At 40.0% G+C, this 19,021-nt stretch overlaps 1 protein-coding gene across 2 annotated transcripts in view; it reads right to left on the reverse strand.

Moving 5' to 3' along the window:
• Positions 1–15,830: 15,830 nt before the first annotated feature.
• Positions 15,831–19,021, reverse strand: part of mllt3 (MLLT3 super elongation complex subunit) — an 88,432-nt gene continuing 85,241 nt past the window's right edge. For both annotated transcript variants that reach the window (XM_062994087.1, XM_062994086.1), the window contains exon 13: positions 15,831–16,456. In XM_062994087.1, coding sequence (XP_062850157.1) covers positions 16,325–16,456 — 132 coding nt within the window. In that variant the 3' untranslated portion in view covers positions 15,831–16,324. The remainder of the gene's footprint in view (positions 16,457–19,021) is intronic.

Here is a 19,021-nt window from a genome sequence, read left to right on the forward strand (position 1 = left end):
CAAAGCTTAATGCAGGTTTATAATTTGTTTTAATAAAAAAAAAAGATTTAATATTTTAGTTTACCATTTAGGAGCTGATGGCTAACAGTAATTTTTAGTATAAGGTTCTTTACTTGCCCACACCAAGAACTGTCTAATCATTAGAGAAACTTTAAAAGACAAACAGCAAAGCATCAAAACCCGACTGTCTGAGTGGTTTTTTTTCCCTCATTTAAAAAGGTTTTAGCAACTGATTCATTGTGTGGGAGCCCAAGTTCTGCACACTCACCCGCTCACACAGACTGGTGGGCTGGTTGGGGGTCATGGGTCAGTGACCCACCCAGCTCCAGGAGGAAGAACAAAGCCTCAGTCAGGCCAATCAAAGAGCAGGTTGGCTCTGGGCTTTACTCCAAGAGTCCTGGCCCACATCAGGGGTACCAGGGGTCCAAGCCCAAACACAAAAAGAAGGTGGAGGCTTATAAGAAATAATCAAATCCCTCGCCGTCTGGAGGGCTGGTTTTGTCAGAAGCGTCTGTACTATTCTATTCAGTTCCTTCCATAAAGCTTGAACGCAGCTCTCCCTCCTTGTGCCCAACATCCCTCCCTTCAGCTCTGCCTGTCACTTTGAAGTCCGTTTTCTTTTGTTCTTTACATAACTCAAGCTGATGTTTTTGAAAAAGCTAATTTGTATGCATTTCCAGTGACACGGCTACCACCCAGAATTCTTCACAAAGGCCGGCGGAGAGGTGAACGCCTGAAGAGAGGGCCCAGAGACAACTGGGCTAAAACATGATGACGGACCTTTGAATTATTGTCACTGTGCAAATTAGAGAATGGAGGATTAGAGAGATGAGATGAAATGGCTCAGAAAAAAAGAACGTTTGACGAGGCTTTGCTGGCTTTCTCTCTTAATTACTTTCCCGCCTGAACCTCTCATTCTCAAATACGCTGCCCGCGTAGAGTGAGCAGCCAGATTAAAAGGTGGACAAATATTTGCTCGAGTTTCGTTCACATTTAAATGAAGGGCTTTCAGGAAGAGAAAGTAATATTGGGATCCTTTTGTTACATTTTCCTGAACAGCCTCCATTCATGTTTAGTGCAGAATGCTTCCGAACGCTTGTCTACTTAATGATGCCTTTTGTGTCTACTAATGTCCCATAAAAATTTTTAAGTGTCCATAATTAAGTGCTTTAACAGTACACACACAATTGTAAATAAAAAAAGTGTATAATCCACTTTGTAACAATTTACATTGTGTAAAATTTAGGGATGAAAATGATGTTTTTTGCTCCCAAAGCTAAATAATCTAACCTTTAATATTAAACAGAGAATTACAAAACAATTCTGTATTTTTATAAATGTTTGTTTGTTTATTAGGATTTTAACCTCATGTTTTACACTTTGGTTACATTCATGACAGGAACGGTAGTTACTCATTACACAAGATTCATCAGTTCACAAGGTTATATCCAACACAGTCATGGACAATTTAGTGTCTCCAGTTCACCTCACGTGCATGTCCTTGGACTGTGGGAGGAAACCAGAGCACCCGGAGGAAACCCAGGCGGACACGGGGAGAACATGCAAACTTCACACCCGCCCCACATGGGCATCGAACCCAGGACCTTCTTGCTGTGAGGCAACAGTGCTACCCACTTAGCCACCGTGCTGCCCTTTTATAAATGTAAATAAAAAAACTCTTTAGTTTAATATATGGAATAAAAAAACAATGCAAACATAATATGTAATGTAATATAATTATATTTAAAATAAAAATAAAAATAATATTGATTTTGATAATAGCATAAGCAATACAAAAGTATTAACATTTTTCTTTCTCTGATTTCCCCCCAATTTTCTCCCCTAATCTAGTCGTATCCAATTACCCTGATTGTGTTAAATATTAACAAGGACATGCATTAATTTTGTGAATTTGATTTATTGATTCAATGGTTTTGAGTCTAAATGCTAAAATACACACCTAACACCCTCACCCCTCAATAATGCTGCACTTTGACTATGCAATCTTTACAGTGCTTCCAGGTTTTTTTTTTATTGCAGACAGTATGGACCCAAGATATTTTTATGTTTTGTCTAATCAACTCTACCTCACTGGTTAATACACAACCATTCCTACATATTAGGTACTGTTTTTTTATTAGCATTTTTAATACTGTCCTTTTTTTACCTCATGGTTGTACATTACATCATGAATGGCATGACCTGTTATAAGTGATAAGCACCAGATACTTTCCTTTCATCTCAATTAGGGGCATACAACTGAGATCCTCACATTTTACATTTTCCTGAACAGCCTCCATTCATGTTTAGTGCAGAATGCTTCCGAACGCTTGTCTACTTAATGATGCCTTTTGTGCCTACTAATGTCCCATAAATTTTTTAAAGTGTCCATATTTAAGTGCTTTAACAGTACACACACAATTGTAAATAAAAAAGTGTATAATCCACTTTGTAAAAAAGGGGCATACAACTGAGATCCTCAGAACAACATCTCAAGAGCACAGTGCTAATTCATCCATAGAAGCACTGCTGCAGTTAAATCATACAGACACACAGGTTAATAATTAAATAATTAAAATACATTAATGGGTTTAGAGCCTAGCTGGAAAAAGTACTTTTTCTAAGCAGTTAGTTGTAGTGGAATATGAGTGGTCAGGCACTCATGGTGATGTTACAGTGCTTGCAACCCTGTTGTTTTAACAGAGCAACTACAATAAACAATGGTCTAAATATCTAAATAATATTTTTTCATCACATTTAATATATATTTCTCAGTATACAATAAAGGAGTATTGTAAGTTAAAAATGTTTTACCCTTGCAGAATAAAACCACATTATTCAGATTTATTAACATTATTATTTCTAAGCTTTTGTTTCCAGTGGTCAGTGAGGGTCTCTTGGGATGGCTGAGAGAGCAGCTGAGGATTTTTCACCAGGCTCTAGCCTAAATGACATACTTTGGGTTACTATTTTATGGGCTTGCTTCCCAAGGCTTTCCTGATCCCTTTCTCTGGGCCCTTGGCCTTGTGCCAGGATGATGATCAATGTCCCTGCTTCTGTTCTGTGAAAGCCAATTGTGAAAGGTCTCTCCTTTCTTTTTTTCAGAGGAAATGGCATTTGGAGGCTCAAACAGGATGTCCTGCTGTTGGTCCTGACTGTGAACCACCCATTCCTCCCTCCGCCAGGAACCCAGCAATGTGAGATGGCTTAAGTTAATCCAGGATCCCAAAAACTTGTGGAGCCTTCTTTTTTTTTCTTCCCCTTGTTCTTGCTCATTTGAAAGTGAGAGTGAAAGAAGTCAAGGACACAATGCTGTGTCTCCACCACACACACAAGTCTTGACTGCAGACAGACTGTCCCAGGGTTCGGGTTTGACCATGAACTTGAGCTGTCATGTCTCTCTGCTCCAGTAAAGATAGACACAATAATGAGTTGGGTACTTTTAAGATATAAAAGTACAATTTCATTATGTGTAGCTTGCTGTGTAACCATTTAAAATGTTACCAAAACAATCATTTTAAAAATATATATATTTTTGTTAGATATATATAGTTAGATATATATAGATAGATTTTTGTTAGATATATATAGTTTTTTGTAGAATAATACCTAATTTAATACCTATGTTTTCTGCTGTTTAAGAAAACATTACACAGGTTTAAGGATCTCTCTGCATCTTTTGTATTAAAATACCAGACCTAAAAATCTTAATAAATATGCACATTTGAAAAACCTCTATTTTCCCATGCAATGCCACAATATCTGGCCAACTTAAGTTCTTAAAATCAGAAAGAATCTAACATTTATTTCCTGTCATCAGTCATGTCAGTTTACTGACCTATCCATGATGTCATAAGTACTTTAACTTAACACAGTATGCACTGAGATGGAGCCTTAAATCATTTAACAGATTACCATTCAAATCTTAGTGACTTAATTAACCACTTATTTAAATCCATGGACCTACTGTCAGTGACGTCCAACTAACCAGTAGCACCCCTGGATTCGAACCCTGGATCCCAGTGGTAATGGGCTAGTGCAGTTTACCACAGTGCCTTGTTGAGGATTAAGTGTTGAAAAAACTACAGTGGTACCTTGAAACTTGACGTCAGTTGGTTTTAGGAGTGACGTCAAGTGTAAAATGGCATTGAGTTTTAAGGTATTTTACCCATAAAGATGTATGGGAAACATGTTAATGCGGTCCATGGTCTTCAAAAAATATGTGATGTGGTAATTCTCGAGCCTTTATTTACATTCCGCCATAAGGTGGTAGACTGTTAAGAAGTGAGAGTATCATGATTAGGATCTACTTGTTTGTTTGTTTATTAGGATTTTAACGTCATGTTTTACACTTTGGTTACATCCATGACAGGAACGGTAGTTACTCATTACACAAGATTCATCAGTTCACAAGGTTATATCAAACACAGTCCTGGACAATTTAGTATCTCCAATTCGCCTCACTTTCATGTCTTTGGACTGTGGGAGGAAACCGGAGCACCCGGAGTAAACCCACGCAGGCACGGGGAGAACATGCAAACCCCACACAGAAAGGACCCGGACCGCCCCACCTGGGGATCGAACCCAGGACCTTCTTGCTGTGAGGCGACAGTGATACCCACTAAGCCACCGTGCCGCCCAGGATCTACTTAAAACTTAATCAAGAAGAGAATCAGTCAACGGCAACCACAGACTGTTGAGTAGCTTTGTATCAAGCAAGAACGGACAAAAATTTTACTTGCAAAAACTGCAACAATTAGTGCCCTCAGTTCTCAAATGATTAAAAAGTGTCATTAATACGACAGGTGATGTAATACAGTGCTTAACACAACTATGTCCTAAACTGTCATCAAATTCAACATTTGTTTCTATTTACTATTGAAAACACTATTTGTGTACTAGATGAAGGTTTAAGAGAAGGTTTAACAAATCAGATTCTTCTTTTTATTGCATAAATTCCCAGACACCCATTAAAGTCTTTCGTTATTAAAAGCTATCGTTATTTCAAACTCTATGCTCTGTCTTTCTGTTACATTAAAACCACAGCTTTAAACAAAGAAATAAATAAATAAGGTTGTATGAAAAAAACTGTATAAAAGGTAAAATTAATTGATATCAGCAAGAAATTAAAATGTTTAAAGCAAAACTATCAACTTTTGAACTTAGTTTAAGGCTGACATCACTTCCTCTTCAATGTTATTTGAAGTAACTGTAGTATTTGCTCTAGTAAGGATAGAGACTCTAAGCGAATAAATCACGTCTTATATGTTCTATAAGGACTGGAACATTTACATTTTCCTTTGATTACTTTGTATGTGTCAGTTTTTGTCTTGACTTTTTGTGTGCTCACTAGCCCGGGTTATAAAGTAATGAACAGGTGTTGGATGGGAGGATTAATGTGACAGGGTTTATACAAAAAAAAACCTCCTACTTACTCCAACACATTTTTTCGGTATAGTCCCATTCCTAGCTTCACACTAGATATACACAGATAGGCTTCATAATCCAATTAGTCACACAGGATCAGGGCATTATACATGTTTCACTTGGAAAAGATGTTTCACTAAGCCAGAGCCAAATGAACAATTCGGCACAACAGGAATCCCAAAAATGACTGCCTAATTGAACTTCCAATGGGGACGTGTACAAAGGGTTAAAAAAGAAGAAAAATAACCCTAAGGTTATGAAAGAACTTTAAATGACAAAAATCATAGAAATAACTAACTTGTTTGGAGCAGTTGTAGCTTTTGTTCAAACTTTAAAACATGTAACATTTATTATTAGTAAGAGGGGAGAAAATGCATAAACAATATATATACATACAGTGTATCACAAAAGTGAGTACACCCCTCACATTTCTGCAGATATTTAAGTATATCTTTTCATGGGACAACACTGACAAAATGACACTTTGACACAATGAAAAGTAGTCTGTGTGCAGCTTATATAACAGTGTAAATTTATTCTTCCCTCAAAATAACTCAATATACAGCCATTAATGTCTAAACCACCGGCAACAAAAGTGAGTACACCCCTTAGTGAAAGTTCCTGAAGTGTCAATATTTTGTGTGGCCACCATTATTTCCCAGAACTGCCTTAACTCTCCTGGGCATGGAGTTTACCAGAGCTTCACAGGTTGCCACTGGAATGCTTTTCTACTCCTCCATGACGACATCACGGAGCTGGCGGATATTCGAGACTTTGCGCTCCTCCACCTTCCGCTTGAGGATGCCCCAAAGATGTTCGATTGGGTTTAGGTCTGGAGACATGCTTGGCCAGTCCATCACCTTTACCCTCAGCCTCTTCAATAAAGCAGTGGTCGTCTTAGAGGTGTGTTTGGGGTCATTATCATGCTGGAACACTGCCCTGCGACCCAGTTTCCGGAGGGAGGGGATCATGCTCTGCTTCAGTATTTCACAGTACATATTGGAGTTCATGTGTCCCTCAATGAAATGTAACTCTCCAACACCTGCTGCACTCATGCAGCCCCAGACCTTGGCATTCCCACCACCATGCTTGACTGTAGGCATGACACACTTATCTTTGTACTCCTCACCTGATTGCCGCCACACATGCTTGAGACCATCTGAACCAAACAAATTAATCTTGGTCTCATCAGACCATAGGACATGGTTCCAGTAATCCATGTCCTTTGTTGACATGTCTTCAGCAAACTGTTTGCGGGCTTTCTTGTGTAGAGACTTCAGAAGAGGCTTCCTTCTGGGGTGACAGCCATGCAGACCAATTTGATGTAGTGTGCGGCGTATGGTCTGAGCACTGACAGGCTGACCCCCCACCTTTTCAATCTCTGCAGCAATGCTGACAGCACTCCTGCGCCTATCTTTCAAAGACAGCAGTTGGATGTGACGCTGAGCACGTGCACTCAGCTTCTTTGGACGACCAACGCGAGGTCTGTTCTGAGTGGACCCTGCTCTTTTAAAACGCTGGATGATCTTGGCCACTGTGCTGCAGCTCAGTTTCAGGGTGTTGGCAATCTTCTTGTAGCCTTGGCCATCTTCATGTAGCGCAACAATTCGTCTTTTAAGATCCTCAGAGAGTTCTTTGCCATGAGGTGCCATGTTGGAACTTTCAGTGACCAGTATGAGAGAGTGTGAGAGCTGTACTACTAAATTGAACACACCTGCTCCCTATGCACACCTGAGACCTAGTAACACTGACAAATCACATGACATTTTGGAGGGAAAATGACAAGCAGTGCTCAATTTGGACATTTAGGGGTGTAGTCTCTTAGGGGTGTACTCACTTTTGTTGCCGATGGTTTAGACATTAATGGCTGTATATTGAGTTATTTTGAGGGAAGAATAAATTTACACTGTTATATAAGCTGCACACAGACTACTTTTCATTGTGTCAAAGTGTCATTTTGTCAGTGTTGTCCCATGAAAAGATATACTTAAATATCTGCAGAAATGTGAGGGGTGTACTCACTTTTGTGATACACTGTATATACTGTATATATATATATATATACAGTATATATATATATATATATATATATATATAGGGGTTGGACAAAATAACTGAAACACCTGGTTTTAGACCACAATAATTTATTAGTATGGTGTAGGGCCTCCTTTTGCGGCCAATACAGCGTCAATTCGTCTTGGAAATGACATATACAAGTCCTGCACAGTGGTCAGAGGGATTTTAAGCCATTCTTCTTGCAGGATAGTGGCCAGGTCACTACGTGATGCTGGTGGAGGAAAACGTTTCCTGACTCGCTTCTCCAAAACACCCCAAAGTGGCTCAATAATATTTAGATCTGGTGACTGTGCAGGCCATGGGAGATGTTCAACTTCACTTTCATGTTCATCAAACCAATCTTTCACCAGTCTTGCTGTGTGTATTGGTGCATTGTCATCCTGATACACGGCACCGCCATTGGATGCACATGGTCCTCCAGAATGGTTCGGTAGTCCTTGGCAGTGACGCGCCCATCTAGCACAAGTATTGGGCCAAGGGAATGCCATGATATGGCAGCCCAAACCATCACTGATCCACCCCCATGCTTCACTCTGGGCATGCAACAGTCTGGGTGGTACGCTTCTTTGGGGCTTCTCCACACCGTAACTCTCCCGGATGTGGGGAAAACAGTAAAGGTGGACTCATCAGAGAACAATACATGTTTCACATTATCCACAGCCCAAGATTTGCACTCCTTGCACCATTGAAACCGACGTTTGGCATTGGCACAAGTGACCAAAGGTTTGGCTATAGCAGCCCGGCCGTGTATATTGACCCTGTGGAGCTCCCGACAGACAGTTCTGGTGGAAACAGGAGAGTTGAGGTGCACATTTAATTCTGCCGTGATTTGGGCAGCCGTGGTTTTATGTTTTTTGGATACAATCCGGGTTAGCACCCGAACATCCCTTTCAGACAGCTTCCTCTTGCGTCCACAGTTAATCCTGTTGGATGTGGTTTGTCCTTCTTGGTGGTATGCTGACATTACCCTGGATACCGTGGCTCTTGATACATCACAAAGACTTGCTGTCTTGGTCACAGATGCGCCAGCAAGACGTGCACCAACAATTTGTCCTCTTTTGAACTCTGGTATGTCACCCATAATGTTGTGTGCATTGCAATATTTTGAGCAAAACTGTGCTCTTACCCTGCTAATTGAACCTTCACACTCTGCTCTTACTGGTGCAATGTGCAATTAATGAAGATTGGCCACCAGACTGGTCCAATTTAGCCATGAAACCTCCCACACTAAAATGACAGGTGTTTCAGTTATTTTGTCCAATCCCCGGTATATATATATATATATATATATATATATATATATATATATATATATATATATATATATACAGTGTATCACAAAAGTGAGTACACCCCTCACATTTCTGCAGATATTTAAGTATATCTTTTCATGGGACAACACTGACAAAATGACACTTTGACACAATGAAAAGTAGTCTGTGTGCAGCTTATATAACAGTGTAAATTTATTCTTCCCTCAAAATAACTCAATATACAGCCATTAATGTCTAAACCACCGGCAACAAAAGTGAGTACACCCCTTAGTGAAAGTTCCTGAAGTGTCAATATTTTGTGTGGCCATCATTATTTCCCAGAACTGCCTTAACTCTCATGGGCATGGAGTTTACCAGAGCTTCACAGGTTGCCACTGGAATGCTTTTCCACTCCTCCATGACGACATCACGGAGCTGGCGGATATTCGAGACTTTGCGCTCCTCCACCTTCCGCTTGAGGATGCCCCAAAGATGTTCGATTGGGTTTAGGTCTGGAGACATGCTTGGCCAGTCCATCACCTTTACCCTCAGCCTCTTCAATAAAGCAGTGGTCGTCTTAGAGGTGTGTTTGGGGTAATTATCATGCTGGAACACTGCCCTGCGACTCAGTTTCCGGAGGGAGGGGATCATGCTCTGCTTCAGTATTTCACAGTACATATTGGAGTTCATGTGTCCCTCAATGAAATGTAACTCCCCAACACCTGCTGCACTCATGCAGCCCCAGACCTTGGCATTCCCACCACCATGCTTGACTGTAGGCATGACACACTTATCTTTGTACTCCTCACCTGATTGCCGCCACACATGCTTGAGACCATCTGAACCAAACAAATTAATCTTGGTCTCATCAGACCATAGGACATGGTTCCAGTAATCCATGTCCTTTGTTGACATGTCTTCAGCAAACTGTTTGCAGGCTTTCTTGTGTAGAGACTTCAGAAGAGGCTTCCTTCTGGGGTGACAGCCATGCAGACCAATTTGATGTAGTGTGCGGCGTATGGTCTGAGCACTGACAGGCTGACCCCCCACCTTTTCAATCTCTGCAGCAATGCTGACAGCACTCCTGCGCCTATCTTTCAAAGACAGCAGTTGGATGTGACGCTGAGCACGTGCACTCAGCTTCTTTGGACGACCAACGCGAGGTCTGTTCTGAGTGGACCCTGCTCTTTTAAAACGCTGGATGATCTTGGCCACTGTGCTGCAGCTCAGTTTCAGGGTGTTGGCAATCTTCTTGTAGCCTTGGCCATCTTCATGTAGCGCAACAATTCATCTTTTAAGATCCTCAGAGAGTTCTTTGCCATGAGGTGCCATGTTGGAACTTTCAGTGACCAGTATGAGAGAGTGTGAGAGCTGTACTACTAAATTGAACACACCTGCTCCCTATGCACACCTGAGACCTAGTAACACTAACAAATCACATGACATTTTGGAGGGAAAATGACAAGCAGTGCTCAATTTGGACATTTAGGGGTGTAGTCTCTTAGGGGTGTACTCACTTTTGTTGCCGGTGGTTTAGACATTAATGGCTGTATATTGAGTTATTTTGAGGGAAGAATAAATTTACACTGTTATATAAGCTGCACACAGATTACTTTTCATTGTGTCAATGTGTCATTTTGTCAGTGTTGTCCCATGAAAAAATATACTTAAATATCTGCAGAAATGTGAGGGGTGTACTCACTTTTGTGATACACTGTATATATATACTATATGTGCTGCGTATTTTGGCTGCAATTTTGCTGCGTCACATGCATTGAAGTTAGCAGACTAACTGCTAGTAAAACAGGTTGCATTGAGTGGGACAACAGTTTGGTTTTAATTTAATTCCATTATTATTTTCCTTAGGGTGGCATGGTGGCACAGTGGGAAGCACTGTTGCCTCATAGCAAGAAAGGCCTTGGTTTTTCCCGGCCGGGTGTGCATGGTCCTTTCTGTGTGTAGTTTGCAAGTTCTTCTAGTGTCTGTGTGGGTTTCCACTGGTGCAGAGGACTTCTCCCACAAGTCCAAAGTCATGCAGTCAGGCCAATTGAAGCTACTAAAAATTGCCCTATGTGTGTCTGTCCTGTGATGGACTGGCAACCTGTCTGGAGTGTTTCCTGCCTTTATGACCCACTGTGACCTGACCTGGATAAATGGGTTGTAAAACAGATAATGAATACATGAATAATTTTCTATAATAAAGGGTAAATATACATCTACTTCTTAAGTACTTGCCAAGGGTGAGTAATTATGTGCTGCCCTTTGGTGGACCTAGCCAGAATTGATCAGTTAATAAATGACTGAATTAATATTTTTCAAAGCTTTATATAATATTCCACAGCTTTAGTAATTTAATAATCCTTATTTTCCCTTAACTGTTTTTACATAAATCACCTTAAATCACACATTAGCTAGATTTTATTTTGTCAGCACTTGCTGTGTAGGATACAGAGCCGCCAGGGTCTTTCTGCTGAGTCTATAATCCATAACTTATTGAGTGCAGGCATGTCAAACGCTGTAATACATTTTCCTCACTGCATACCACACAACCCTGTTAACTCCCTCAGCTCAGGCTGGATATAGATTTTATACACTTTCCCACTTACACTATCCATTACTGTTTTGTAATCAAACACTGAGATGCTAATCTGACTAGATTCATTGGCATTGTGAATATATGTGCATGCAGAATGTTGGACCTGATCCAGGGGTAAAAGCTTATGTGCCACTGTCTAACTGGGGCTACAGACGGGCAGCGTGCCAGCTGACTTGTAGAATGGTGCTAAGTGAAAGGCTTAGTGGTGATGTTATGCTCTCACGCTTCCCAGCCTTTAAACAAGATTGTTACTGGAAAAAATACCATAACAATGATTTTAACTATGAAAAACTGTTGGTAAATATTAGTTTACAAATTATACACCAACTTGGGAACAAGTCATTTTGGAGGGGAGCCCAGGATAGTTCCCCTGTGACAACAAAATTGGAACCCTTGTGGCCTGATCATGCTTTGACAACATGTTTGTTGTGAAGAAACTCCAGTGTCCTTCATACAGACATGGCCACACCCCCATTAAATAATTTTAGGATGAACATTAACATCTTCATGGAACATGAACTGTAAAGCCAGGCCTTCTCACCTCACAAATGATTTTTGGCCAAACTGGTAAACATACACTACGACAAACTCCAAAATAATGTCAGGTGTCTGCATACTTTTGGCCTTATAAGGTACGTCACATTTAGACAGTTCACGTTTTTAAAGCTGACAATTTGTACTTTTTTTTACCATATAAATGATACTTTTAATACATATGTTTTAGTATCAATGCAGCATGTTTTCAAGTATTGTTAATTTAATATACTGTATATTTATTTAAATACATATATATATATATATATATATATATATATATATATATATATATATATTCTTTTGACAGCTCATTCATCATGGATGATCCATCTCTATCTCATCATCCATCGACATACTGAACATCCTCCTCTGTCACCTCAACCACCTGCATGTCCCCCTATCACCGCGTCCTCCTCATCTCTCTTCTGCACATGCCCAGACCATTTTAATCTCTTCCACCTTACTCTATCTCCAAAACGTTCTACACTGTTCCTTTGATAAACTCATTCCTAATCTTGTCCATCCTCATCACTCCCAATGAGAATCTCAGCCACCAACAGCTTATTGTCTTGTCCTTTAAATAGTTATACTTTTCATGAAGACACATTCTGGTCAAAGTGGACATTACATAAAATGTCAAAAAAAACAAACAGTGGATTCTAAGGATCACGCTTGCGCAATAATACATTAATAAGGCTGAAAACTATATATTAAAAACAGGGAAAACATTTTATTACACCAAAGCAGAATTTAAGTTCTTTTTTCTAAAAGGTCAAAGTTATTTAAAAGCTGTTAAAATGATTCACAGCAAATAACAAAAAAAAAATAGCCAGAAGCAGCAATTTCAAGTGGCTAATCCAAGCTCGAATTAGCCAAATGTGGCCCAATATATGTGAATAAGGGACCATTCTGAAGAAGTAGGGACACAGAAGCACTATGCCAAATCACTATGTCAATCAGACAATCTTTGTTTGTGTAACATTATCTTGTATGATATAGCGCCACCTGACTTTGCAGTTACACCATATTTTACCATAGCCTACAAACCTTGTATGTTAAGTGCTTTTGAAGTTAGATGACAATGGGTGCAATGCTTTCTAAGTTAGAGCAGTATTTGTGGGCTCTGTGGTTGGCTTGCTCCATTTATGTTTCGATTGGCATCTGGCAACAACACTGTATAGAAAATCAATTTCGTATAATAATAAAATTCCAAGTGTTTGGGGTTATTTTGATACCACATTTGGGTATGTGGGGGGAAAATTCAGAGACTAGTATGCACTTAAATATTTGTGATTCCGCATATTATGCACATTAGCGTATCTTAGTGGGTGGAGCTATATGGGTCTTGGGGCTTTTTCATAGGGCATGAGACAAGTAATCAGTGGAAAAGGAATTTTGTATCTATGTCATACGGAGTAGAAGATATGGACCTTAAAGCTTGACACTATGCTATAGTGCCAATAAGGCTTAACTTGAGCATCTTTGGTGCTTGAACCCCTAATTACATCTGTTGCCAATGATTTCATGATAATGCAAAGACACTAAGGTTTAGGAGAGGTTCTGTTTTTTTGGATCACTTTTCAAACTCTAACTGTAAAATACCTACCTGGTTGTGTCTGATTAAAAAGCATTAAGATCTGTTGATAATGTTAAAATCAGGTGAAAAGTATAAGTCATAACCCGCCTTCTAGCCTATGTCTATTACTCTTACTGTTCAAACAGTCAGTAACCACACAGTAACAATGCTTTCGGTTGGATTTTGTATTATAAGCAAAAAAATTTAACTGGAAGCAGGTCAGTACCTTCCTAAAAGGAAAGACATTTCACAAAAGTTCTTACACACACTAAACTAAACGATTCTTTGGGTTGAAAAATTCAAATCAGAAAAAAAGAATTGAGAAAAGTATACAAGGTTTGATTCCATCCTGCAAAAAACGAACACAATACAAAAAAAGTAGAATTATAAAAAATTGTACACATTTTTATATACACACAGTGCCAATAATTCAGCCCCCCATACCCCATCAAGTGTCCAAAGTCATCTGTAGATCTCACAGATTGAGTTGATTCAACATTACAGTAACAAAGATTCTGGTTCTGCCTTAAGGCATAATTTAAGCATTCAGCCTTCTGCACAATCTGCACACACTGGCTTTGCAGTTGATTTCTTATAAAAAAGGACTTTGATTTGATTTCCTTAGTAGTTAGAAATTGTTTTTTCAATTTGAAACTAAAAACAGGATACAGCAAACTGTAAATCATTCAAATTGTGGTCCCTGTAAAATAAATAATATTAAAAGATTGTATAATACAGCTTTGAACCCAGACAGATTCTTACTGTGAGCATGTACAATCGATTCACAAAGTATTTAGACCCCTTGTCAAACCGTGCACTTTATTGAGTTGTGGATTTGATTTTGAATTGACATAATTGCCATTCTACACTTAATCACCAGTAATGTCAGTGAAAAGACATTTTTCAAAAATGAATTAAAAATAAAAAACTGAAATCTCTTAATTCACAGAAGTATTCAGACCCTTTGTTGTGGCATTTTTACGTGATATCAGGTGTAGCTTGTTTGCTGTATTTATTCTTGAGATGTGTCTAGAACTTGATTGAAGTCCACCTGTTGCAATTTGACTTGATTGGACATAGTTGGGAATGGCACACAGGTTGGGTCTATAAGGACACAGTGTACACTGCACTGTCAGGACAAAAATTCAAGGGTCTGTCTGTAAATCTACACATCCAAATTATGGCAAGGCATAGATTAGGGCAATGACAGTATAAACAATATCAAAGGTCCTTTCAGGTATCATCACATGAAAATCTTCTTCCTCTTAAAGCTTCTTTAAGCGTCCAAAAAGGTGGACAGCTCTAAATCCGGACTACAAGCTATAAGTGTGGAAACGAAGATCCCTCATATGAGTAGTTTAGCACAAATAAGGATCTGGGCAAAAAGTGCCTTGATCAGAGAGTTAGAAAAACACTTTAGGGGTGCTCAGGTGGCGCAGCTGTAGAAGGTACATTCTAGCACACCAGAACTGACATCTCAAACACGTCGGTTCGAATCTCAGCTCTGCCACCCGGCAGGCTGGGCGCCAACATGAACAGCAATTGGCTTGTTCCAGGGAAGGGTGCCGGAGGAGAATTCTCATAACTGATGCAATACCGACCTCTGCTGGCTGATTGATGGGGGATAATGAGGATAGGGTGTGGCTCTCCGTACATAAAGCTGATCCACATATGAACTCACCTCGTGCAGGTGAAAAGATGCAGTCGGCTACTGCACACGTGTTAGTCACAGCTCTTATTAGTCAGAGTGGAGATCAAGATCAGTAGAGAGGAAGCGTAATGCAATCTGGTAATCGGGTACGACTAGATTGGGAGGAAAACTGGGGGGGAAATGCAGAGGAGAACCTGTTGGATGGACAACCATCTTTGCAGCACTGGCAGAGTGCCATGATGGAAGCCACTGTTAAGTAAAAGACATATGACCGGCCGCTTGGAATTTGGCAACGTGAGGAAAAAGATTCACTGGTGTAATAAGATAAGAACAGCAAGCACCAGGTCTGCTTTTGTGAATTTGAATACTTTATAAATAAGAGATTTCACCTTTTAATCTTTATAATTTTTTATAAAATTTATTTCGTCATTATGGGTGATTAAGAATACATTTTCGGGTAGAAAATACTATTTAAAATCTAATTCCAAATACAATATAATGTGTGCAAGTAGTCAGGGGGTCTAAATACTTTCTGAATTTGCTAAATTTGTCCTGTTTTGTACAAATGTCAGTTGTTGGTATCCAATGTTGGTGCTGTGCCGATGTGCAATTATAAATATCCTTGCTTGATCCTTACATAAGTTTGCTCAAGTCACTGCCGTCCTGAAACAGCAGCAAGACCAAGCCTGAAGTGGTCTTTTAAAAGCAAATAAATGATTTTTTTTCCTATCACACTGAGAAATAGATGTCATTGTTAGATTTGGTGAGCAAATCTAAAGCACCAATAAGATTATCAGCTCCAAGTTCCTGCACAAGTTTAATATTTGCTCTTACAGCCACACAATTTCAACTTGAACTTAATAAATAGACAATGGTGTAAGGCAGTGTGGACACACATTCATCACATACAAAAGAACAAAACCTCATTCATACATAGTAACAATATGCTCATTGGTTTTTTTTGCCGCATAAATTATATTGAGATTCCCTTTTTTGGCAATGGTGGACTTTTCAAGGCTTTTCAGGTGAAATCCTGCTGGACAGGAAAAATCTGACGTCCGTCTCTGAGGCACAACAGCGAAGAAATGAGCTCCTTTAGATAGAGCTGATCCAAAACAATGCCACACAAGTTGACTGAGAGCAAAAGGAGGACGAGCACAATCAGAAGGTCTGGTTTCGCTGCTCTCGGCAGCTAGCTGCATTGGTCTTCAAGATGCTCCAGTGGTTTCCAGGTAGCTCTGCAGCTTTCGAACGGTTGTTTTGTCCAGCGAGCAAAGGTCAAAGTCAAAGGTTGTGTTTGTGATGTGAAAATGTCCAGTTTCTTCGATTAGGTTTACAATCTGAAAAGAGATATAAGAATAAAGAGCTTATTAAGTCAAGCGCTAGAGAGATCTGGAATGTTACAGTTATATATATTCATGTATGATAAGTTAGTCAAACAAATAGTGTGGTTTTATAGCAATGTGCAACCATTTAAAAATAAAAGCAGGACCATGCCCATATCACTAACTCACTCACATTTAGGGGCAATATTAAGCAGCCAATTCACTTTTTGCATGTTTTGGGAGGCTGGGTTTAAATCAATGTCACTGAATCTTTAAACTCTGAGGGAAGCACACCACCAAATTTCCATAACACTGCAGACAGGGAACACCCCACAAGAGCTGCAGTTTTGGAGATGCTCTGACCCAGTGGCCTAGCCATCAGAATTTGGCCCTTGTCAAACTTGCTCAAATCATTATGCTTGCCCATTCTTCCTGCTTCTAACACATTAACTTTGAGGATAAAATGTTCACTTGCTGCCTATATATACAGGGGTTGGACAAAATAACTGAAACACCTGTCATTTTAGTGTGGGAGGTTTCATGGCTAAATTGGACCAGTCTGGTGGCCGATCTTCATTAATTGCACATTGCACCAGTAAGAGCAGAGTGTGAAGGTTCAATTAGCAGGGTAAGAGCACAGTTTTGCTCAAAATATTGCAATGCACACAACATTATGGGTGACATACCAGAGTTCAAAAGAGGACAAATTGTTGGTGCACGTCTTGCTGGCGCATCTGTGACCAAGACAGCAAGTCTTTGTGATGTATCAAGAGCCACGGTATCCAGGGTAATGTCAGCATACCACCAAGAAGGACAAACCACATCCAACAGGATTAACTGTGGACGCAAGAGGAAGCTGTCTGAAAGGGATGTTCGGGTGCTAACCCGGATTGTATCCAAAAAACATAAAACCACGGCTGCCCAAATCACGGCAGAATTAAATGTGCACCTCGACTCTCCTGTTTCCACCAGAACTGTCCGTCGGGAGCTCCACAGGGTCAATATACACGGCCAGGCTGCTATAGCCAAATCTTTGGTCACTCGTGCCGATGCCAAACGTCGGTTTCAATGGTGCAAGGAGCGCAAATCTTGGGCTGTGGACAATGTGAAACATGTATTGTTCTCTGATGAGTCCACCTTTACTGTTTTCCCCACATCCGGGAGAGTTACGGTGTGGAGAAGCCCCAAAGAAGCGTACCACCCAGACTGTTGCATGCACAGAGTGAAGCATGGGGGTGGATCAGTGATGGTTTGGGCTGCCATATCATGGCATTCCCTTGGCCCAATACTTGTGCTAGATGGGCGCGTCACTGCCAAGGACTACCGAACCATTCTGGAGGACCATGTGCATCCAATGGCGGTGCCGTGTATCAGGATGACAATGCACCAATACACACAGCAAGACTGGTGAAAGATTGGTTTGATGAACATGAAAGTGAAGTTGAACATCTCCCATGGCCTGCACAGTCACCAGATCTAAATATTATTGAGCCACTTTGGAGTGTTTTGGAGAAGCGAGTCAGGAAACGTTTTCCTCCACCAGAATCACGTAGTGACCTGGCCACTATCCTGCAAGAAGAATGGCTTAAAATCCCTCTGACCACTGTGCAGGACTTGTATATGTCATTTCCAAGACGAATTGACGCTGTATTGGCCGCAAAAGGAGGCCCTACACCATACTAATAAATTATTGTGGTCTAAAACCAGGTGTTTCAGTTATTTTGTCCAACCCCTGTATATATATAATAACAATATATATGTAAAATTCTTACTTCATAATTCAAGCCAAGAGTTCATAATGATCACATGTGACACTATATTACGTGTAAGTATCAATACTGATGATAGATAAAAGTCAACCCTGCCTCGGACATAGCCAATCACGTCTGTATGTACATGCCAATAACTTTGAACTCTCAACCCCAGCAGTATTGGGCTAGCACAATTTACCACATCACCCGAGTGCTAATATTATCAGTTTATTACAGTATTATAACAGTATCATAAGTATTGTTTAGCACAATTGCTCTAAAACTATCCTAACATGGTATTTTCTATGCAGCACCAGAATTCAGGCAGGTTTAAGACTATGACCACTAACTGGGTAGCAGCTAAAAAGTCTTTCTTTTGTCTTTTTGCCAAACCCCCACTAAAAGTAAAAAAGCTCTCCTAACTCAGCATGTCGACATGCATCTTTTAATGGAGAAGATGGTTTTCTAAACTGGTCAGTTATTGGTTCCAGTCGTCTCTCCAGTTCAAATAGAACACAGTAACAATTAAGAGGACTGGTGGTATAGGGGGGTCTCCACAGTGTCTGCACAGATGAAACTGTGCAGTAATTGGACCCAAACCTGATCCCCATTCACACTACAAAGCTGGACCCCATATGGAAATAATTTCTTATTTCTCTGCTGAACCAGAGCCAGGAATGCAGAGAGACTTAGTCTGTTATGACAGTGTAGATAAAACTCAGCTGTTCATCTGACTGTACGGCTATCCTCTAACAGAGGGATGAAACTAGTAAGAGTCTTAAAAGAAAACAAACAAAAATATACTTTCTAGATGTTCATTCTCAATTGT

The sequence above is a fragment of the Trichomycterus rosablanca genome, chromosome 4, assembly GCF_030014385.1.
Source record: "Trichomycterus rosablanca isolate fTriRos1 chromosome 4, fTriRos1.hap1, whole genome shotgun sequence".
Classification (NCBI taxonomy): domain Eukaryota; kingdom Metazoa; phylum Chordata; class Actinopteri; order Siluriformes; family Trichomycteridae; genus Trichomycterus; species Trichomycterus rosablanca.